This window comes from Falco peregrinus, chromosome Z (genome assembly GCF_023634155.1).
Source record: "Falco peregrinus isolate bFalPer1 chromosome Z, bFalPer1.pri, whole genome shotgun sequence".
NCBI classification, from domain to species: Eukaryota; Metazoa; Chordata; class Aves; order Falconiformes; family Falconidae; genus Falco; species Falco peregrinus.
This window is the reverse complement of record NC_073739.1, coordinates 63226596-63246227: the sequence shown is the minus strand read 5'-3', so window position 1 is coordinate 63246227 and position 19632 is coordinate 63226596. Positions and strand designations below refer to the sequence as shown.

Genomic DNA, 19632 nt, shown 5'->3' with positions numbered 1-19632 from the left:
TGAAACACGGTGACCCATGATATAGAAGAAGATGGATTAAATAATTTCACAGTCTAAAATAGCCTTTAAAATTAAGGAATTTATTACGCTGTAGCCAAATTCAGGAAATCAAATATTATTTATTGTTGGTCTTTCTTCCTTTTGCAGCTTGCATCAGGTATTTATGGCTTTGCGTGTTCCTTGTGGAATCATCATACTGATACGTTCCTACAGCACATCTGTGCAGGTGATGAAGCTGGAGCCAGAAATTCACTAGAAAGAACCTTGTTGTCATTGAAAGGTAATAATATAGAATGATGTTAAATAGAATGAATCAAGTTTTTTCCCAGTGGATGAGTAAGATTTCTTTAGTAAACAGTGTGCATTCCCTAATAGAGCTGTGCCCATTGAGAAAACCCGTAATTTTGGTTTATTTTAGCTGTACCTTTAACAAGGCAGAAGGAGGATTGTTCACACAGAAGAGGGAGAAGGTGCTCTTGTTTTTCGGTATTCACCATTCTGATGTTGTAAGAAGCCATAGTCTAGGAGGTGGGAAAGTGGAGGACCTAACGGGATGCTTTTTGATGTATGTGGTAATTTAGGCTTGCATCTGTCTGTCTTTTAGGCACTTAGCTGAAGAAGCTGAGCTATGAATTCTGATGTGTTCAGTTCATCTTACATTCGGTGAAGAGGTAGCTTTAGCTTTTAGGTTGGTGCTCAAGTACTTATCAATGGGATGAATAAATATCCTTACTGTACTTTGTGGCTTTGAATAATCGAGATGTTTGTTTGCAGTGCTTGCAATGTAGATGATACCTGCCTTGAGTTGTTTCAGAAGGTGCAGAATGCACCTTACGTGGCCTACTGGCAGTGACGAACCTGAGAAAATTCATAAGATGGCTTATGGGCCCAAGTTGACTGTACTGGGCACTTTTCCTGCTGCAGAACCTTTCAGAGGTTGAATACTTAAAGCTTTTGCAGAATTCTTGATTCAGTAATTCTTGGAGTTCTCTTCATTATTTTATACATAAGGTACTGAACTTTAAAGTAATTTCAACAAGATCAGATTCATGGTAGGTATGGCTGAGGCATCCAAAAGCCAAAAATTAAATGTATTTTTAAATATGGAGAATTGTAAGAAAGACACAGTAGCTCTAATTGTAGTCATGTTATGAAACCTATTGGAACAAGGGTTGAGAAATACTAACACAAATAGCTTTTTCTTTTTAGTGCTTCGTAAACTGACAGTCCATGGTTTTGTAGAGCCTCATTGCAATGTAGAAGTGATGGTAAGTGACATATATCTGTTTCTAGTTCTAGATTAGAAATCTTTTGTGATGATTTCAGGTGTAAGAGGTATGTTGAAAAATTGTTGAAAGGCACACATTTGTGTTATGTAAAGGGAAGATCAAGCAACACAGTCTTAAGTTTTCCTGCCATCACTTAAGAACTGTCAGATCCTAGATACATCCTAAACTGTGACACAAAAGATGTGATGTTTAAAAAAGGAAAAGGTACCCCTTCTGATTTATGTGTCCATGATAGTGACACCCCTGTTGCCTACTGGGAGATGTCATATGTACTCTCCCCCATCATTTGAAAAGGGTGTTTTAATTTAAAGACAGATGTAATGGCATATTTTTCCTATCAAATTCCATTGATAGAATTAATCTGAGGTGAAATCTTGAGATGAAAGCTATGTTATGCTAGAAAAATGCTGTGCTGTTTGTGTGGTACTAATAAGGTCAGTTTGGATCATCTATGCAGTGTGCTAGGTAGCTAATTACTTGTTTCATGAGAAAATTGTTTGTACAAGACAATCAACTAGTTCAGTTAAAAGTCATAAGGTGATTGAGCTTGTAACACATCTGAACTGACTTCAGTTTGACTCAGCTTTCTTCTCATAGTACAGTGCAAAATAAGCTTCATTTTTAAAAGAACATATACTTTTGTATTTTTAGGGTTTTCTACATGCAGTGTTTGAACGCCTAAAACAGTTTCTGGAGTGTAGTAAGTATCTGTATATTTTTCCTTGTATTGGTTGTTAAATATTAGAAGCTGGATGAAAACATAATGCAGTTTAGTGCATCATCGATAATCATTTAGGTGCAAAGTATTTTTTATATGCACACAGCTGTTACTTTAAATGCTGCTGAATCAGTCAGAAAAGGCTTCAGTAAAAATCTTTTATATGAACAAACTAGAATTCCACCAAAATTATACTTGGTGTGTTAATGGCAGTGAAAAAAATTATGAAAGATAAGCCATGGATTGTCAGAGTATCCTTATTAAAATATGTATATGCTACTAAAACCCGGGTTATGTTGAACTTTCTTCTTTTGGAATTTTATGTTTTTTCTTCTTTCTGGAGTTTGCTGTATGTTTCGGCGTGTATCAAATGGGAAATAAAGGCCGCATTCAGCTGTGCGTGCTTTATAACTGGAAGAGTAATAGTCTGAGACAGGCAACCACATGTTTACACAGTCAACAGAAATGTTAGCATAATTGGCAGGTGTTAGTGCTTTTGCAGGGAAGTTACCTGAAGCAAGCAAAAAGCAGATGTTTGTCACTGTAGCATCTGAACTCACTCTTTTTGTGCTTTTACACTTGTAGTAGACCTGGTGCAAGCCGTTCATTCATTTGAAATCTGTCAGGTTCAACAAGCCTGTCGGTTCAATTCTAAAAGCCTTAAGGATTCAACAATTTTTCTGAGAACGTGTCTAAACTAAGTAGAAAGAATATTTTTTATATTAGTGAAGGTTACTGACTCAGGAGTCTGTACTTAGATGAGAGGGGCTGATCTGGGCTCTGAGCCACATTTCTAGTAAAGGTAGAAACTACCACTATGTTCAATGTTTGAATAAACAACATGGTTTATTTACAAAGATATCTAAAATCTAAACAATATTTAAACAAAAATCTATCGCTGTTCTAAATTACAGACTTCTTTGCATGCAACTCTTTGCCCCTTCTACTATACTACAGTCGTGCTCTTTCTGGCCCTTTGATTTTTGGCACGGTAGCTGCCTAGCTTTAGTAGGCTGAATTGGAGGCCATCCCATCCTGAAGCTTGGTGGTTATCATAGTCTCCTAGAATATGAGGACTCCAGGGTTTGAATGTCCTAAGATAAAAACTGAGCTGAACCTGCCTGTTTACACTTCCCTAATTAATAAACTGTTTTGCAAAAGCAGTCATAACTACATTACAAGCTTAGTGTTTACATTTATTATTACATGGTTTTTGCCTCTATGCCTTCATTATTTTACGATGGAGTTTCTAGGAAAGCATGTAGTATTATGTAGTAAGGATATACCATAGTTCTAATAAAAGGGCATTTTTATCTTTTCAGTGCTTTTTTGCTTGTCTATGCTAGCATTTGCCTGCATTATTTTAACTGTCTTTTATCATTGAGTTGTCTGTAATGATGTCCTGATGGTTTTATTCTGATCAGTCACAGTGAATTTCACTGAAAGTGAGAAAATTGTTAAAGGTTACTTTTTGTTTTTCCCCAGTACTTATTACCTTGAATTTGTCTTTGAATATATTCTGCCATAGAACTTTTTTCTAGCTGCCATAATCCCTGAACTACAGATAAAACAACTTGTTCTCCATTGTTAATTTTTTAAAACTTAGCTATCCAGAACGAAAAGTCTGAAAAAATGAGAGTTGTTAAATATCTGATTTACCAGGTAGAAATACAAGAGCAGACAACGTATGCAGAGATCGTCTAGAAAAGACTATAATTCTATTTACTAAAGTGGTAAGTAAATTCTCTGTTCAGTTACTGAATAGTTTATTGTTCTGGAGGAGCCATCCCTATTCAGATACGTATGTGCCTTAAAGCCAATAGTTTTCAGATCTTTTAAAGAAATGCAACTTAAAACATCTTTGTTGTAAAATACATTTTTGAAAGTTTTTTTGAAGAAAAGGGTGTCTCTTTACTGGTGCTGACATAAGTTATGTTTCCTTAGCTCAAACAAAATTAAATGCATTCCATAAGTAAATTATTTAGCTAGGATTTTGCTCAAAAAAGAATTCTGGAAGTTAGGCTAAAATGTTGGTATTTTATCTTTTGTTGTTAGTTTGTTAGATTGCTGTTTCTAAGGCCCTGTTAGTTCTATTAAATAACTGGCCAATTTTAGTTTATTGAAAGAAAATTAACGAAGACTGTCCTAACCTTTGTGACTTTTGTATTACATAATATATATTTGGAGTTGTCAGCCAATTTTGTGCAACCATTAATTACATATATTATCAGAAGGTAATTTTAGCATTGTCACTTGCTCTGTTTTTAAAAGATGTCAAACTTAAAGAATTTCCATTGTTTTCAGATTCTATTCTGGGGCCATGGATCTTATTTAAGTATTCAGCATAATTATCAGAAGTGGGAGGCATCTGTTGGCTTCACAAAAATCGAACAGAAGGCGCTCTGGCCCAACATTTTTGTCTTTGTCATAGTACTTCTTACTGTGAACTAATAAGCAAAGTATGTGAGGCACGTGTATCTTTTTTTGTAAAAGTGTAGGGAAATACACTTTTTTAGTACATAATCTACCACCTGTAGAAATTCAGCTGCAAACATTTAGGCTTAGGCATTTTTGCAGCAGTAGAAGAGATAAAAGGAACTGACCAGTGCGCTCCAGACAGCTAGCTGGAAAAGAAGTTGAAGAAGCAAGTGCTTGTACTGCAGTGGAGGGGGAGAAAAAATAATAAAAAAGTTATTTCCCTCATGCCTCTTTTAGTTAAAATAATTCTAATAGGGATGAGTTGTCTGCTAAAATGTTCAGGGTTTTAAGTGTGGCTGGTATGTTTTATATACTGTGTTGCTAGGAGGCTGGTCTAGTTGAAAATGCATATTGTTCCTTAATCTTAAAAAAGGGTAATTTTTAACATGAATCAAGAGTTGCACGGCAAAATAATGCTTTATTACCATTAATACTGATATCTTCCTAAATTCCTGTCTGTTCAATTTTCTTTTCTGTAATCGTGTAAAAATTATCACTTAGTTTTGATAACTAGTTTATAATAAGACTTGTATGAAAAGAGATTTGATTTCTTTTTCTTGCTGTTCTACTTCCTTAATTTTTAGCTTTTGGACTTCCTGGATCAACATCCTTTTTCATTCACACCTTTGATTCAGAGGTCACTGGAGTTTGCTGTAAGCTATGCTTTCACAGAGGCTGGCGAAGGAATTGTATTTGAGCAATTTATTGTACAGTGCATGAATCTTATTAAGATGATTGTAAAAAATTATGCATACAAGCCATCCAAAAATATTGAAGGTATTGCTGCTATTTACTAAAAACATTTTTATATTTTGAGAAACATTTTGCTAGTTGTTCCCAACATAAAGCTCCTTTAAGACATTCTTTTGAAGCATTGAATGTTTGAATAGTTAGCAATGTAAGCTTTTTTCTATGTAGATAATTCTTATTTTGATGTTTAAAATATTTATATATATATATATATATGTTGACTTGCTAAAGTAATTTTTAATACACAAGGAGAGTGATGATCTTTGATTTTAAAAAGTGTTGAGGTATGGAATTTGGTTTATTTTCATCAGCTGGTTTGATGCATCTTTCCATTGAGAAATGTTTGATAAAATGGGTTATTTGGTGTGATTAACTAATACTAGTACTCTGAAATACAGAAACACAGTAAATTTGATGTGTAATCGTATATAAAGGAAATTATATGTTCTGCTTAGTAGGACTGTGTTTCATTCTGAATAATTCATACACTGTTGTATGTATGGATGTGTAATGAAAAATGGAAGTGAACTCTATTAAAAACCCAAAACAACAAACTGATCTTCCGCATTGGTTTACCATTTGGCAATGACTAGATAACAATTAGCATTCTCTTTCGATACTTGGGGGAATAGAATTTTTGTGAACATACTGATATGTTTCAGAAAGATGACACAAACCCAGCATTTAAAAGTTCTTCAAAGTACTGATATATTTCAGTGTTATTGCTTAATTTTATAATATATTAGATTGTCCTAAATCCACTGATTATTAACAGAAATTTATATGTGCAAAAGTTTGTAATTGTGTTTGAGTTTTTGAAATAGAAATGTGGTCACTTGAGAAGAATATAGCACGTTCTGATAAAAGCTATAGCCCTTGACTCATTGAGAACGAGTTGATTAAAAAAATTAGAAAATTTTTCTTAATTTCTGCCTGACATACAGTGTTCCTGTTGGTTCTATAGTATACAGTACTTGGTTATATTGCTGCTTTATTTAACCAATATTAACTCTTAAAAAAACCCCAATTTATTTTTAAGATCGAATTTGGATAAACTTTATGAATAAGTATAAATAAATCTTCCTTTGCATTCTGTCTGTTTTTAAATTCAGTAATGCTAAATAAAAAAAACAAAACACCAAAAGCAGCAGGGTAAGTTTTTTCATCTACATATTAGCTGAAGAATGTTATAAATACTTTGTGAAGCCATCACAACCCTTCAGTCTAATTGTGCTGTTAGAGAACTCTCTTAAAAGTAAATGAATTTTGGGTTTTAAGTTGCTTTGAAAAGACCTGAAAGTCTGTTATGAAAGTTTGCCATGAAAATATATATTTTCTTTCTTTTTTTCCTCTGAGGATAAGAACTTCTGTTGATTTCTTTCTAATTTTATTAGATTACTGTTTGATCATTAAGCTGCTTAGTTGTAATTTGGAATTTTCTGTGTCTTATTTCAGATAGCAGTCCTGAAACTCTTGAAGCGCATAAGATAAAGACAGCATTTTTCACATACCCCACACTAATGGAAATATGTAGGAGACTAGTCACTCACTATTTTCTGCTGACAAATGAAGAATTAACCATGTGGGAGGAAGACCCAGAAGGCTTCAGTAAGAAACGTTGTATAGTTGGTTGCAGTTTATTTAGATACTGGTGTAAAAGTTTCATATCCAGGTTGGCTCTGCAAGTTCATTACTGCCATATTGGCTGTTTTATTTTCTGCAGTCTTGTTACATGTACAGATACTGCCTCTAGAGATTGTTTTTGTTAACAACAGATTTCTCAGTGGTCTGTGATAGCCACATATCTAAATATGAAACGATTTGAACCATAGTGAAGTAATACTTTTTCTCTTTCTTTGTGAAATAATAGCTGTAGAAGAGACAGGAGGAGATTCTTGGAAGTACAGTCTCAGGGTAAGTGTTTCAATTTGAAAACCATTCAGCATTTCTGCGTGCATGTCTTGGTAGCCTTGTTACCAAGAGAAAAGATATTTCGTAGAAAGATAAGCTTACGCTTTTCAAAAAAATACTTAGTTAAAGAATTCATTTTAAAATATTTATTTTTTAGAATTTAAAATAAAGAAATATTATTCAAAAAATACTTAAAGAAATTTAACTAGAATTAGTGTAAATTAGCTTTGTTCCTTTATAATGTTCAAACATGCTGAAGTACATTGGAATTTTGGGAGGGAGAGAAAAGGAATTTTGTCAGGTGTTTGTACTGTGTAGTATCTGACTGTGATTAAACCCAGTAGAAGTTGTCTCTTCTTCAAACTGGTAACTTACTACCACTTAGGACTTCATTAGTAGGCATGATGAATGAAGAAAGTTTTAGATGCAGCAACAGGCTTCCCAGGGATGTGAAATTGCCATCCCTGAAGTGTTCAAAAAAAAGCATAGATGCGGTCCGTAGGGACATGGTTTACTGTTGGGACTTGGCAGTCCTGGATTAATGTTTGGACTTGATGATCTTAAAGGTCTCTTCCAAACTAAATGATTCTATGATTCTCTATTAACGTTTTAGTTCAGATCAAAAGTATGCTGTTGTAGTGAATCTTCCAGCTATCACTGCTGTGGTTTCCTTTGGAGAGAGAGCTCAAGATTTGTTTTCTGGGTTACTTTCATTTTAAAACTAAAAAAAAACCCCACCCTGTGCATCTATTGTGTTCCAAGTGCAAATGGGTGTTCAGTCCATATGACTCAGCTATTACGTAATCCAGAAAGAAACTATGACATACAGGGTAGTCACTGGCTTCTCAGCACCAGCTATTTCTCTCCACAGAGCTGTTTTTCTTCTGTGGCAGAGCTGGCTGATATAGATACAGTCGTCAGAGTCTTGCTAGTGTTAGGCATACTGTATACTAGGAAGGGTGGTATTTCATATAATACTAATTTTGCTACAGGGTATTGCGTTTTAAATGGTGACATTTTGTGTGAGATATTCAGCACTTGATTTTAGCATAGTGTATTTTAATTGCCTTTATTTTGATAGATTCTAAAAGAGATCTTGTAATTTTTCAGCCATGCACAGAAGTTCTTTTTATTGATATTTTCCATGAATACAATCAGACGCTTACCCCTGTGCTTTTAGAAATGGTTCAGAGTCTACAAGGTAAGTATTTTAAAAAATAAAGGAACTGTAAAGCATAGAATTCTTTATATTTGCTTTTGTCAACTGTTAAACAATTCTACTTTAGGATATCTAGCTTTACATAGTACATTCACTGTGTATTTTTGGAAGAACATGTTAATATTTCAAAATTAGTTCTAAACCTACCACAAGGAAAATGTAGTGTGTATATAGGAGGAGGGAATCCTAAGGATTCTTTACTTTTTGTCGTAACTATTGTAGATGACTGACAAAGATTGGGGCATTTCTACTGTCATGAGGTTTCAGGCCTTCTTGAGAATGTTCAACAAGCTTAATAAGGTCTGTAGGTTGTTTTGCTGGAAACTTCGTGTTCAAATGTTGCAAGACAGTAAATGGTAGTTCTGCCATGTCTCTGCAAAAATCCTGGGGAACAAAAACCCTTAAAAGAAAGAAAAAGTTCAAGTTAAGCTGTCATTTTGGAGAGTCTAGAGGACTTTCTGAATTTGAAGAATTGGCTTTAAAACTTTGATGTTTTTCTGTATGAAGATTGAAGTCTTTATAGACTGAGATATTATTCAAGTTTTCTTTCTGTTCTCTTCTATGATTGTTTGCCCTCAAACTAAGTTTTATAGTGGCCATGAAAAGTAATGAGCATGGTAGCTCCCACTTAATTTTCCCTGTCATTTCAGTTTAGGTTGCTTCCCCAGGTTGTATCTGACCTGACTGTCAGTATTTTGTATTTGAACTTACCAGAATGGATCTGTATGTTCTATTAAATTGAAATAATAGTAATTTTCTGAGGGTGGCTTCTGACTTCACAGAATTTTTTCATAAAATATTTTATGTACATAAGTTTCAAGATGGCTTGCTGTGCTGTGATACAGGAAATGGTAAAATGTTCCTTACAGCAGGAATGACAGTTTTTTCATTCTTTTCCAAGAATTATGGAAGTTAATACTTCCATGCTGAAAGACACACATACTTTTTTTTTCTTTTTGCCCCTAGTAGCCTTTTTTGTGAGAGTTGCTGTTGAATTAATAGATGATATTAAGAATTCATTAATTCTTAGGATTTTGGGAAATCTTTGCTGTAAGCACACATGCACACGTAAGTAAAGTATATAGGGACTATGTCTAGGACTCTGTTGGAAATAGTTCCACGTCATTGACAGTCCAGCAATTTGCAGGTTTTGAGTCTGTTAATTTAAATTAAATGCCTCTGACTTACTTGCATGTTGCTGTTAAAAATGTTCGGTTCTGAAGTCAATCAAAAGTAGGGTATGAAAGCAGAGATTTGATGTTAGTATGTTCACTGAAGAAAATACTGAAACTGAAATAGGTGAATTTGTGAATGAAACAAGAACAGTGAAGCAGTCTTGATTCACAGCATATTTATTTGAAGTGTATAAGTGCAAAGTTGCTTGCATTTTTAGTTATGCTTTTTTCTTTATTTTAACTTTATCTTTTAGGATCTACCAACATGGAAGATACCAATGCTGTACTGATTAAGGATGCGGGTAAATTATGTTTGCTTTACTTTGAAGTAACAGAGCCGCTTTTGTGTATGTGCTCAACTAAAGATTTTGTGAAGAATTTACAAGATATTTTTTTTAAGACATTTGGAAAGTAGGACCTAAATCCTATTTCTCTTTTCACTTGATGTCAGTCTTCACTTTTCAAAATGCTTATGTAAAAATATGGTGCTTTTTTCAGCTTTTTTTGTGAAACAAGCCCTTAGACAATCCCTTTTACTGTCCTATTCTCTCTGCAAATAAATGAGCTACAGTGCTTCCATGGAGATACTCCGTCCATTTTACAAGTAAGGAGATTTTATGCCAAAAGAAAAGAATCGTTTAAGACCTCTGATGGAACCATTTTTGATATTAGAATAAGATCTTAATTGTTCTTATGGCTGTTAACTACTTTCAGGAGTCTGAATTGCCTTGTGTAATACCATTCTTTTACTAAAATGTCCTTCAGAGTTCCCTTCACCATTGTAAAGGTGTTTCTGTAAACAATTATGTTTATAAGGCACACTTTAGTTTACAGTTTTTCGTTATAACTGTTGCAGTATTTTTTTAAACAACCCAAAATGCATTCCATATAAAGAAATGGCAAGTTACTTAGCTATCAAGATTTTACATGTAGTTTTCCTATAATTTTTGTACAATTGCATAGACATGTAGTATCTTTCTTCAGAAAGATGTGCTTTAGTTTTGTTTTTTTATTATGTTCAGGTTATCAAAAATGTTTTTTGAAACTTAAATCAGTCCAATTATTTAGTATTACAAATTAAATGTTGCACATTAAATTAAAAAAGCATAACCTTTTTTCCCCCCAGTGTATAATGCGGTTGGACTGGCTGCTTATGAACTATTTGATAGTGTGGATTTTGATCAGTGGTTTAAAAATCAACTGTTAGCAGAACTACAGGTTTCTCATAACAGGTAAACACCTTGGATTGTTATGCCTTCATCATTTAAATATGAAGTGTTGAAACAAATCTGGTAATGTATAATGTCATAATTGCAAGGCTTGAAAAATACTCAGTATTTAAACATATCTACTAAGTGAGCAGAGGTATGACATAGATAACTGATAGTCACAAAAGTGACAGTGTTCCTGACAGTTTCTGTTTGCTTAAATTGCTGTGTAGTGGATACTTCCAGAGTTCTGTAGAAATATTATGTCTGTCCTTTTGGATATATTTGAGTTTGACTAAACTTTCTCAGGACAACCACCTTTGCTCATTTAAAGAAAGGTATTTAGGTCTCCTGAGACCCCGGCGCCTTTCAGGCAGAAAAGTCCAACTGAAACCTGTTGGATAATCTCTGTAAAACCTAGCTTAGCTTTTCTCTCCTAGTTTAAATACAAGCCCTTTGTAGCACTGTTCTGTTAATTTTGCCAGCAGTAAAGTGGGGAAGTAACTATTAGGGTTGTGTTGTAAAGTGTGAATGATTACAGGCTGATTCTACATAAAGAGTGTTATATAGCCCATCTGCTGTGGATTTTCCTTCTTGCCAAGGTCCCTTGCACTTGGATGGCCTTCACATGGGTACCTTTTTTTTGTTTAGCAGATATCATGGGGTGTTCTGAAAGATTTTTTTTTATTTGACATCTGAGTACAGACTGAGCTGTCCATCTCTATAGACTAGAAGACAGTGTCCTCCCTGTTCCTCAAACTGTCACTCTTCCCTCTGCAGAAGGACAGTGACTGCATTTGTACCTGCTAATCCTCATCAGATGAGTTCCAAATCATCCTTTGACTCTGAAGAAATATGTCCCGTTTCTTTCATCAGTCATTAGCAGTGACCCTAGTGTCCTTTGAAGAATTCTACTGGTTTTTTTTTTCTCCTACCTTTGCAGTTTGTCCCAGACATAATTGTTACCTGATTCGTTTGATAATACTCTTCAAATGCTAGTTAAAAATTCCTGATTTACAAATACAGTACAATTTCACGTAGAGTGGAAAATCCTGCTAAACTTAGCAATATCAAAAATGACTATCCATAATGAGTTGGTAGCCAGCTTTTTTATTCCTAAATGCTAGTTAAAAATTCCTGATTTACAAATACAGTATGATTTCATGTAGAGTGGAAAATCCTGCTAAACTTAGTAATATCAAAATGTTTCTTTTCATTACAATGCACTTTTATAAAAAATTAATTACTTTTAGATGTATAACCTTAATTGAGAGTCACAGAATGATTGCCACAGTTGTCTACCTGGTGTCTACTAATGTTCTTACTCGTTCTCTCATTAGTCTTTGATCTCAGCTTCACTGTGCTGTCTACCAGTGGCCAAGTAGTTCTAATGGTTAGGTTAAATGTCAGAAGAGCGGGAAAAATGAGAGCACTTTTGTGAATGATTGATCCTTTGTTATTATGCCACACCAGCACTGATCTCTGAACAAAGCCACCATGGTATTTGCAGCACATCCTGGCTTTAGTATTTTCATTATATCCACAAACAGCATAAGTAAAACTGACAAAAGTCTTCTACAGTTGATACAGTTGTACTTACAGTCAGTCAGACACCTGTCTAACCATTTGGTTGGAGTTTGTGATGTCCCAGGATGAAATTCCTCTGGGAACAGAAGCGTGCAGAAGTTCTATAGTTATCCTTTATCTGAAGCCTTGTTTGCTTCAAGTGCTTCTACTGCCGGCATCATTGGAGGCCACCATGTCAATAAGGGGAGATGGTAATAATAGTTTCAATGGAGTGCTGCTTTATTGACAGCTTCAGGAACACATATGCAGTTCAGATTAAGTGGACTGGGGGGCATGATCTGCTGCCCCACAGAATGCCCCGTGGTGATTAGCATGCATGTTCACAAACTAGTTCATGTTTGGCAGCACAAACCTATGTCTTGTTAGCAGTGACCATAGCATTTGCTGTGTTTTGTTTTCTTTGAATGTTTCATTGTCTGTTGTGAGTTGAAGAATCAGTCAGCAATATTCAGGCGAGCGGAGGCTATCTTTATCCAGCAGTGCTGGGTGCATGGGGGATCACTCCACCCAAGTCATGCACACTGAGGGAACCTTTCAGCCCCCTCTTTATACAAGTCACTCATGTCTATTCATTAACAATCTGGGAAGTCATTAACATATCTCGAACCTGGACAATTAACACATTCTCATTCAATGATTTAGTATATCTTCAGGTTAACAATATTAACATATCTTGTGCCTGGACAATTAGCACACTCCCTGTCACCCATTTGGATGTAGTGCATCTTCAAGTTAATTTAAGGATTTAGTACATCCTCAAGTTAACAATAAGGGTCTCCTCAGATAAACATGAGCACACGTTCTTTAAATAAATCATATATGGCCCATTATTCAGTTGATACTGTCAACCATGACTATAGCAGTAGGAGAAAAAGGGGATTAATGAAAAAATATTCTTAAAGATTTTTAGAAACATTGCGTTGCCAAATTTATCACTTGTCATAACATTTAGTTTTGTACTAATTAAGGAGAAACTTTTCTGTAATAGGATAGTAATTTATTGAATACAGTTTTTTGCAGTAATTAAATCTTAAGGCAACTTTTCCTGCTGAGAAAGAAAGTATTGATGTGACAACACTGGAATGTTACTGCTTTTTAGCTTTATGTTCCAGACGAGTGAACTGCTGCATACATGCTACTTCCACAACCTTCTTGTTCTCAGAAGGTGTACTTTGTTAATTATCTCATGGTTATGGAATGTTTAATGAATGACATTTATTAAATGTAAAGAAGCCTCAGTAACTTCAGTTTAAATTGCTGTCTTGATGGCTTACAAGGCAGAAGTTCATCGAATGGAAAATATATTTAGGCAAAAGAATTTTAGTTAAAAATTTTGTATAGGATTCATCTTCCATAGCTTTTTATATGTGCAGGTTAAACATTTAAAGCTGACCTACTGTTCCTGATCAGCAGAGAAAAACAGCAGCTGTAGGGAGTGCTTTTCTCAGTCATTGTTAGGCAGTTCAGCTTATTGTTGTCCTGGTTTTTCGTCCTGTTGACTCTCAAGCTAACGTCAGTTTTTTCTGAGGATAGTTTTAGACTGATGACATGAAATACTCTGGCTGTTGCTGTAATGCAGTAGTTAAGTTTGCATTTTTAAATTGATCTGACCTAAAATTTTGAGCATAAAAGGAATGTCAAGGAAACTGCTCGAAACTGGTGAAAGCGGTAGGTGCCATGATGGCAGTAATAAATATAAGATTTATTTTTTATTTTATTGGTGTGCTGTTTGAAGAACAAACTGTATTTCTAGTGAGACCTTCAAGATTCAGTCATTTAGGATAAAAATTCTTTTTCAGACTAAGCTGGACTTTACTAAACCTTCTAGTGAAGGATTTTGATGAAAAGGAATTCTGTACTAAAGTTCTAAAGTTGATCTTGACAAACTAAATCTTTTACTCATTGTTTTGAAGAATGCTATTTTCCTAGTGACTCTTAAATTTCTTTTTCATCAAAGTATTCAACAACAGCAAGTATAATGCGTTAATGAGTACAATTTTTTTCCCTGATTTTAAAGATACAAACCAATACGCCGACGAGTAATTTGGCTGATTGGACAGTGGATTTCTGTAAAATTCAAATCAGACTTGAGACCTGTGTTATATGAGGCAATTCGTAACTTGCTTCAAGACCAGGACTTAGTGGTAAGTATAGTAAGTGATGTTTTGGATTACACATTTGTTCTGTAAACACAGGTGAAACTTAAATACCATACCTTGTGTAAACTTGATTTAGAATTTAATGACATCATACCTTAAAGTCTGTTGTGTCTTGCAAAAGATAATCTGTTGGGAATTGAGGGGGTGTTGAACTGGGGAGATGTTGAGCTACAAGGTCAAAAACATGAAACGAGCCCTTAAGGTATTTACTAGGTGATGTCTTTGGTGGGGAAATGAATGGCAACAGCAACAGTCCGCTTTGTAGGGCGACAGTTGTGAAGTGTCTTGAGATTAATTTATAAACAAATGAACACTTTGTGTAGGTATAACAGGGTTATTCTGTGGCTAGTCTCTGCAGTATACAGTATTATTTAAGCATCAACATAATTATCTGCTGGTAGAATATGATAAATGGCATTGGTTGGTAAGCTGTTGAATAAAATTCTGCGGTTTTAAGCTACAATTTCACTTTACTAGCAGGTGAGGTTGAGTTGAGAAGCTGGTTTCAAGACTGTTTCTTTTGGTTTTATTTTTAAACAAACAGACCTAGCAGCCAACAAATGAACCTAGCTAGTTTGTTATTTAAATGTTAGTAATTGACAATCATAACTGTTATTTCTGTGATTGCAGACAGCTTTAGTAGAGCAGGATGTGTTTCTGTGTCAACGTTGTGACTGTTTTCACTTAATGCTTTCTGAGCATCTGAACCATCTACCAGGGAAGAACAAGCCCATACATACTTTTTGGGTGACAGCAAGCCATAAGATAATTCCGTACTAAATTCCTTTTCTATTGCAGGAGTTTTTATAACAGGCTAGATATCTTCTTTAATTCTTTTGTGACCTTCATGAAGATTTTGCCCTAGTAGTTTCTCCAGGTGGTACCACTATAGCAATGCCAAATAAAAATGTAAAGGATACTAAAAGCAAATTAAAATGTTTTAGTTGAACTAACTACATTTCTTAGAGGAGGACAGAATGCGTAGGGTGATTCAGTTGCCAAAACAGCAGCTGGTTTGATATTGTCAGAGATATCAAAAAGTTTAATGGATGTATGCATGATGCTTCTTTACTTCTGTCTTTCAGGTCCGTATTGAGACAGCTACGACACTGAAGTTAAATATCCTTTTATTGGCAAAAATGTTTGATTAGTTTCCAGAGTTACCAGAAAATAAATAATTTTAAACTTGGTACCAAATTCTTCACATTATAATTTTTCTGTATCTGTGGAATATTTGCTTGAGTCTTGTATCCATCTGCAATCTGTATTTTTCCTCAATGTTTGTTTACCTGTAGATGACTTCGAGTTCAGAACTGACCAGTTCTTACCGGTAAGAGCATTTATATGGGCATATTCTGATAAGCAGACAGATCCATAGAGAAAGCAGGAAAAAAAAATCTCTTTTCATTTTAAAACACACTATTTAGTAATCAGTATGTGTGTATGTCTTTTTTTTTTTTTTCCAGTCTTCATACTGCTGCTGCTAAGGTTGCTAATGTGCAATATACAGAGAGACAATTCAAACCCTTTCAGTGTTATGACTATTACAACTTCCTAGTATTGTGTTTAGTACTATATATACCGTGTGTTATCAGATGCAAGTTTCTTCATGCTAAGACAATATGAATGCTGTATTTTAATAATTACATCTCCATAGTAGTGTGGCTTTCCAGTATGCCTATTTCACACACTACTTTCCAACTTGCTGTTTCATGCAAATATTAAATATAAGCATGTGGTTAAATAGTGCCTTTAAAAAACCCACAGAATTTCTCAGTCTTCTATTGTGTTCTTTACAGTGGTTGTTACTGTTGTCATTAGGTAAACAACGAAATGTTAGCAATAAATACAGCAAAGATTTATTTGGATCACTCAAATTTAGCAGGTGCTTTTTCTTATTTGGTTGACTTCCATGTTCATTGCAACTCACTTAAGAATAAACAAAATAAAAATGCAGAGTGCATCTACACTGTAACCACTGGAATTGTTTAAGATGTCTTTTTGAGTTCACTATATAAATTTTATTTACTGACCCCAAAGCTGGAAGGCTTTCCTTTGCTTTGACTCTTAACAAAGTGCTTCTTCTAGAGAGACAGCCTTCAGCTTTATTTATTGTATTTTATCTGTGAAGTTGTGTTCACGCTTACCAAAACGTGAAAAGGATATATGCTCAAACTGATCATGTGTGAACTGTTACATAAGAGCATATCTGAATTTTTTTAATCTTGTTTAGGCAGTGATTGGCTAGCGTGCATTTTTCCAAATGAGACTAACATTTTGCACACTTTGTACGTGTCTTTTAAAGTTCATGGATGTCTTGAAGTTATAAGCATAAAGGAAAATCACCAATCCATGTCACCAGTTTTATTTTTGGTGGTCTAATCTGTAATTGTTTTTTTTTCTTGTAGTATCTGGAATCCATGTTTACACTGCTCTTTCAACTACTTCAGGAAGTAACACAATGTGATACCAAAATGCATGTTCTTCACGTTCTGTCTTGTGTGATTGAAAGAGTCAATACACAGGTATTTTTTTTTAAGATACATTTCAGTGTTTGCTTTGTACTAAGAACACAGAGGAGGACTTGATATTTTTGGCTTTTACAAAAATAGGAGGAAAATGTCATGAATTAATAGACTGGTTATTGTTTTTGGTAGATGCCTGCATTGTTTACATTACTTGGTTCTTTTTTCACTTTTCAGTTCTTGTTTGTCTTTTCTGTAAAATGTTCTTGCTCGGTTACTACTTTATTTCGGATTTTTTTTATCGACTCACCTTTTAGAGCACAGAAAGTCTTTAACTGCTTATCTTACTGCATTTCTTGCAATTTTCTTTTTTTTAAATAGTAATTTATTCTAATTGTATCATCTTGTATCTGAACTAGGGTTTTATTAAATCTTACATATCAGGAGAGACATTTTAGGGAACAGGATGTTCCACACTCTTCCACACTCCTAGGGACTGCACAGTCAAATTTGTAATCTCTCGTTGGCACTGATAGGGATCACGGGTGCCTGTACAGCACTCTCCTTAACTGCATGAAAAGTTTCAAGTTCACATCGGGAATTTTCAGTACTTCCTTCGTAGTGTTAAATTATATTCTTCAGCTTACACATAAAGAAATTGAAGAAGTTTTTGCAAAATTAAAAAAGGATTTGTTGACTGCTTTTGACTCATTTTTTTTTTTCACGGGGTGGCTGTATTAAGGACAGACATAACTGAGTTTACCTCCTTTCTGAAGTAATCCTGTCTGACCACCAAATGAAGCTTTCCTAATTGTCCCTTGTAGAAAAAAAGTCAACATGACAACAGATTTCCCTGCCTTTTTAGATCAGTTAAGAGAAGCAGCAGAAAAAAACAAGTTGAGAAAGAACCTTTAAATCTGTTTAAGTTAATTCCTGATTAAGTACTTTAGAAGACAAATAGATTAACCTTTTAGTATTGTAGAACATCACAGAAAAACTTTAGGCCGGGACATACCTCTGGAGGCATATAGTCCAACCCTTGCTCAAAGGATGGATAACTTCAGAGGTTATTCAGCGTTTTGGGGTTTTTTTTACTGCGTCTTAGGAATTACGCTGAAGTGAAGAATATATTAAGATGAAAATATATCTGGTTATCAAATGAAGTATTTTTTTGTGTGTTCTGTTTACTACTTAGGCCCAATTGACATGCACAAATATTACCCTAAGTAATGTGTTCTTTTCAAAATGCTGTGCAGTCAGAGGTTACTTCAGTCATAGAGTACGGAATACAGGGTTTTAGAAAGAGGAGAGGGAGTAAATTAAAGCGAACTCTCTGTGTTTTTACTATGAAAAAAACAGCTCTTAAATGTTTCAGAAATCATGCTTGGGATAAATTAATGGCCTTGTTCCACACATTAAGAAACAAATTTGTCTTCTGAACTTCAGATACAACCATATGTAGGATGTTTGGTTCAGTATTTACCGCTCCTTTGGAAACAGAGTGAGGAACACAATATGCTACGATGTGCCATTCTAACCACCCTAATCCATCTCGTCCAGGTAAGGTGTCAGAAACACATAAATGTCAGTGTCTCCTACAGTTCTTTCTCAGACATGCCTACATGTTCGGTGTGTGTATATGTATATAGGTAAAATTAAGGTATATTTTGGTTTTATAGGCTATTTCTAAATGCTTTTCGGTCTTACAATAAAGATAAATACTATATCTAACAATAAAGGTTCTCTGATAGTGGAGGTAAGCATGGCTAATGTTAATCACTTAACTACTTTGTTTCCAGGGGCTTGATCAGTAAAAGCAGTTCTTGAGGCACATTTGCTTGTGTTATGGCAGGGGTTGGTTTTGTAATCATGGAATTGAGTCGTCTTCAGTGACTATGTGAAAGAGCTTGTTCTGGCTCCCTGTATTTCCCAGCTGGCAGTAGGAGTATTGGTCTCTTCTTACAATAGTCGTGTGTGGTTCAGACTTGATTCTGCACTATAGGCACATCTGTTTCCCCATTGCTTTCCATTCAGCTCCCAGGGATGTGGAATTTCTATTTTGATTGCAAACTTTCTGTGAAGATGATCCATGTTTAAATTGCAGGCCAAGGTATGGGTCAGCACTGCAAATTTCACTTTGCCTGTTCTTTAGATTTGCATTTTAATTCAGACTAGTGTAAAACATTTCTTGTTTAAATCATAACTGTTAGGTTTAATGTCTCTCAAGGGCATCAACTAATGGGTCATCTAGTTTATTTGAAATTCCAACCTTTTTATTGTTACCATTACATTTTTACTGCATAGCCTCTGATATCTGTTACATCCTTTTACAATGATTTCTGCAGCATTTTTTATGTAGCGTATGGGAATATTTCATCCCTTCTTAAATATCCTAGTTTTAAATAGCAGCTCTGAGCTGTCTTTTTTATGTAATTAATTTGTATCACATCCTGTTACTTCTATTTCCATCTCTCTGATCCTTTTTCTTCTTTAGAGAATTTATCTGCGCTCATAATTTTATTTTTAGCTATACTTGAACACTCTTCTTCTTAATGTCCATTTTAAAACTGAATGGTCAGAACTATTGAAATGTCTGTGAGCCAGCAACTAACACCTTACCTTTGTGACTGTGACTTCTAAGTGTAATAAGTGATAGTCATATTAAGAATAGAG

The 19632-nt window shown here is 34.6% G+C and overlaps 1 protein-coding gene across 5 annotated transcripts in view; it reads left to right on the top strand.

Moving 5' to 3' along the window:
- IPO11 (importin 11) overlaps positions 1–19632 on the top strand; it is a 99771-nt gene that overhangs the window by 33324 nt on the left and 46815 nt on the right. For all 5 annotated transcript variants that reach the window (XM_027791219.2, XM_055791505.1, XM_055791507.1 and 2 more), the window contains exons 9-23: positions 148–280; positions 1210–1268; positions 1941–1989; positions 3670–3740; positions 5070–5262; positions 6691–6843; positions 7106–7149; positions 8257–8347; positions 9795–9842; positions 10667–10772; positions 14353–14479; positions 15580–15613; positions 15784–15824; positions 16903–17019; positions 18406–18519. In XM_027791219.2, the coding sequence (XP_027647020.1) occupies positions 148–280; positions 1210–1268; positions 1941–1989; positions 3670–3740; positions 5070–5262; positions 6691–6843; positions 7106–7149; positions 8257–8347; positions 9795–9842; positions 10667–10772; positions 14353–14479; positions 15580–15613; positions 15784–15824; positions 16903–17019; positions 18406–18519 (1380 nt within the window). The remainder of the gene's footprint in view (positions 1–147; positions 281–1209; positions 1269–1940; positions 1990–3669; positions 3741–5069; positions 5263–6690; positions 6844–7105; positions 7150–8256; positions 8348–9794; positions 9843–10666; positions 10773–14352; positions 14480–15579; positions 15614–15783; positions 15825–16902; positions 17020–18405; positions 18520–19632) is intronic.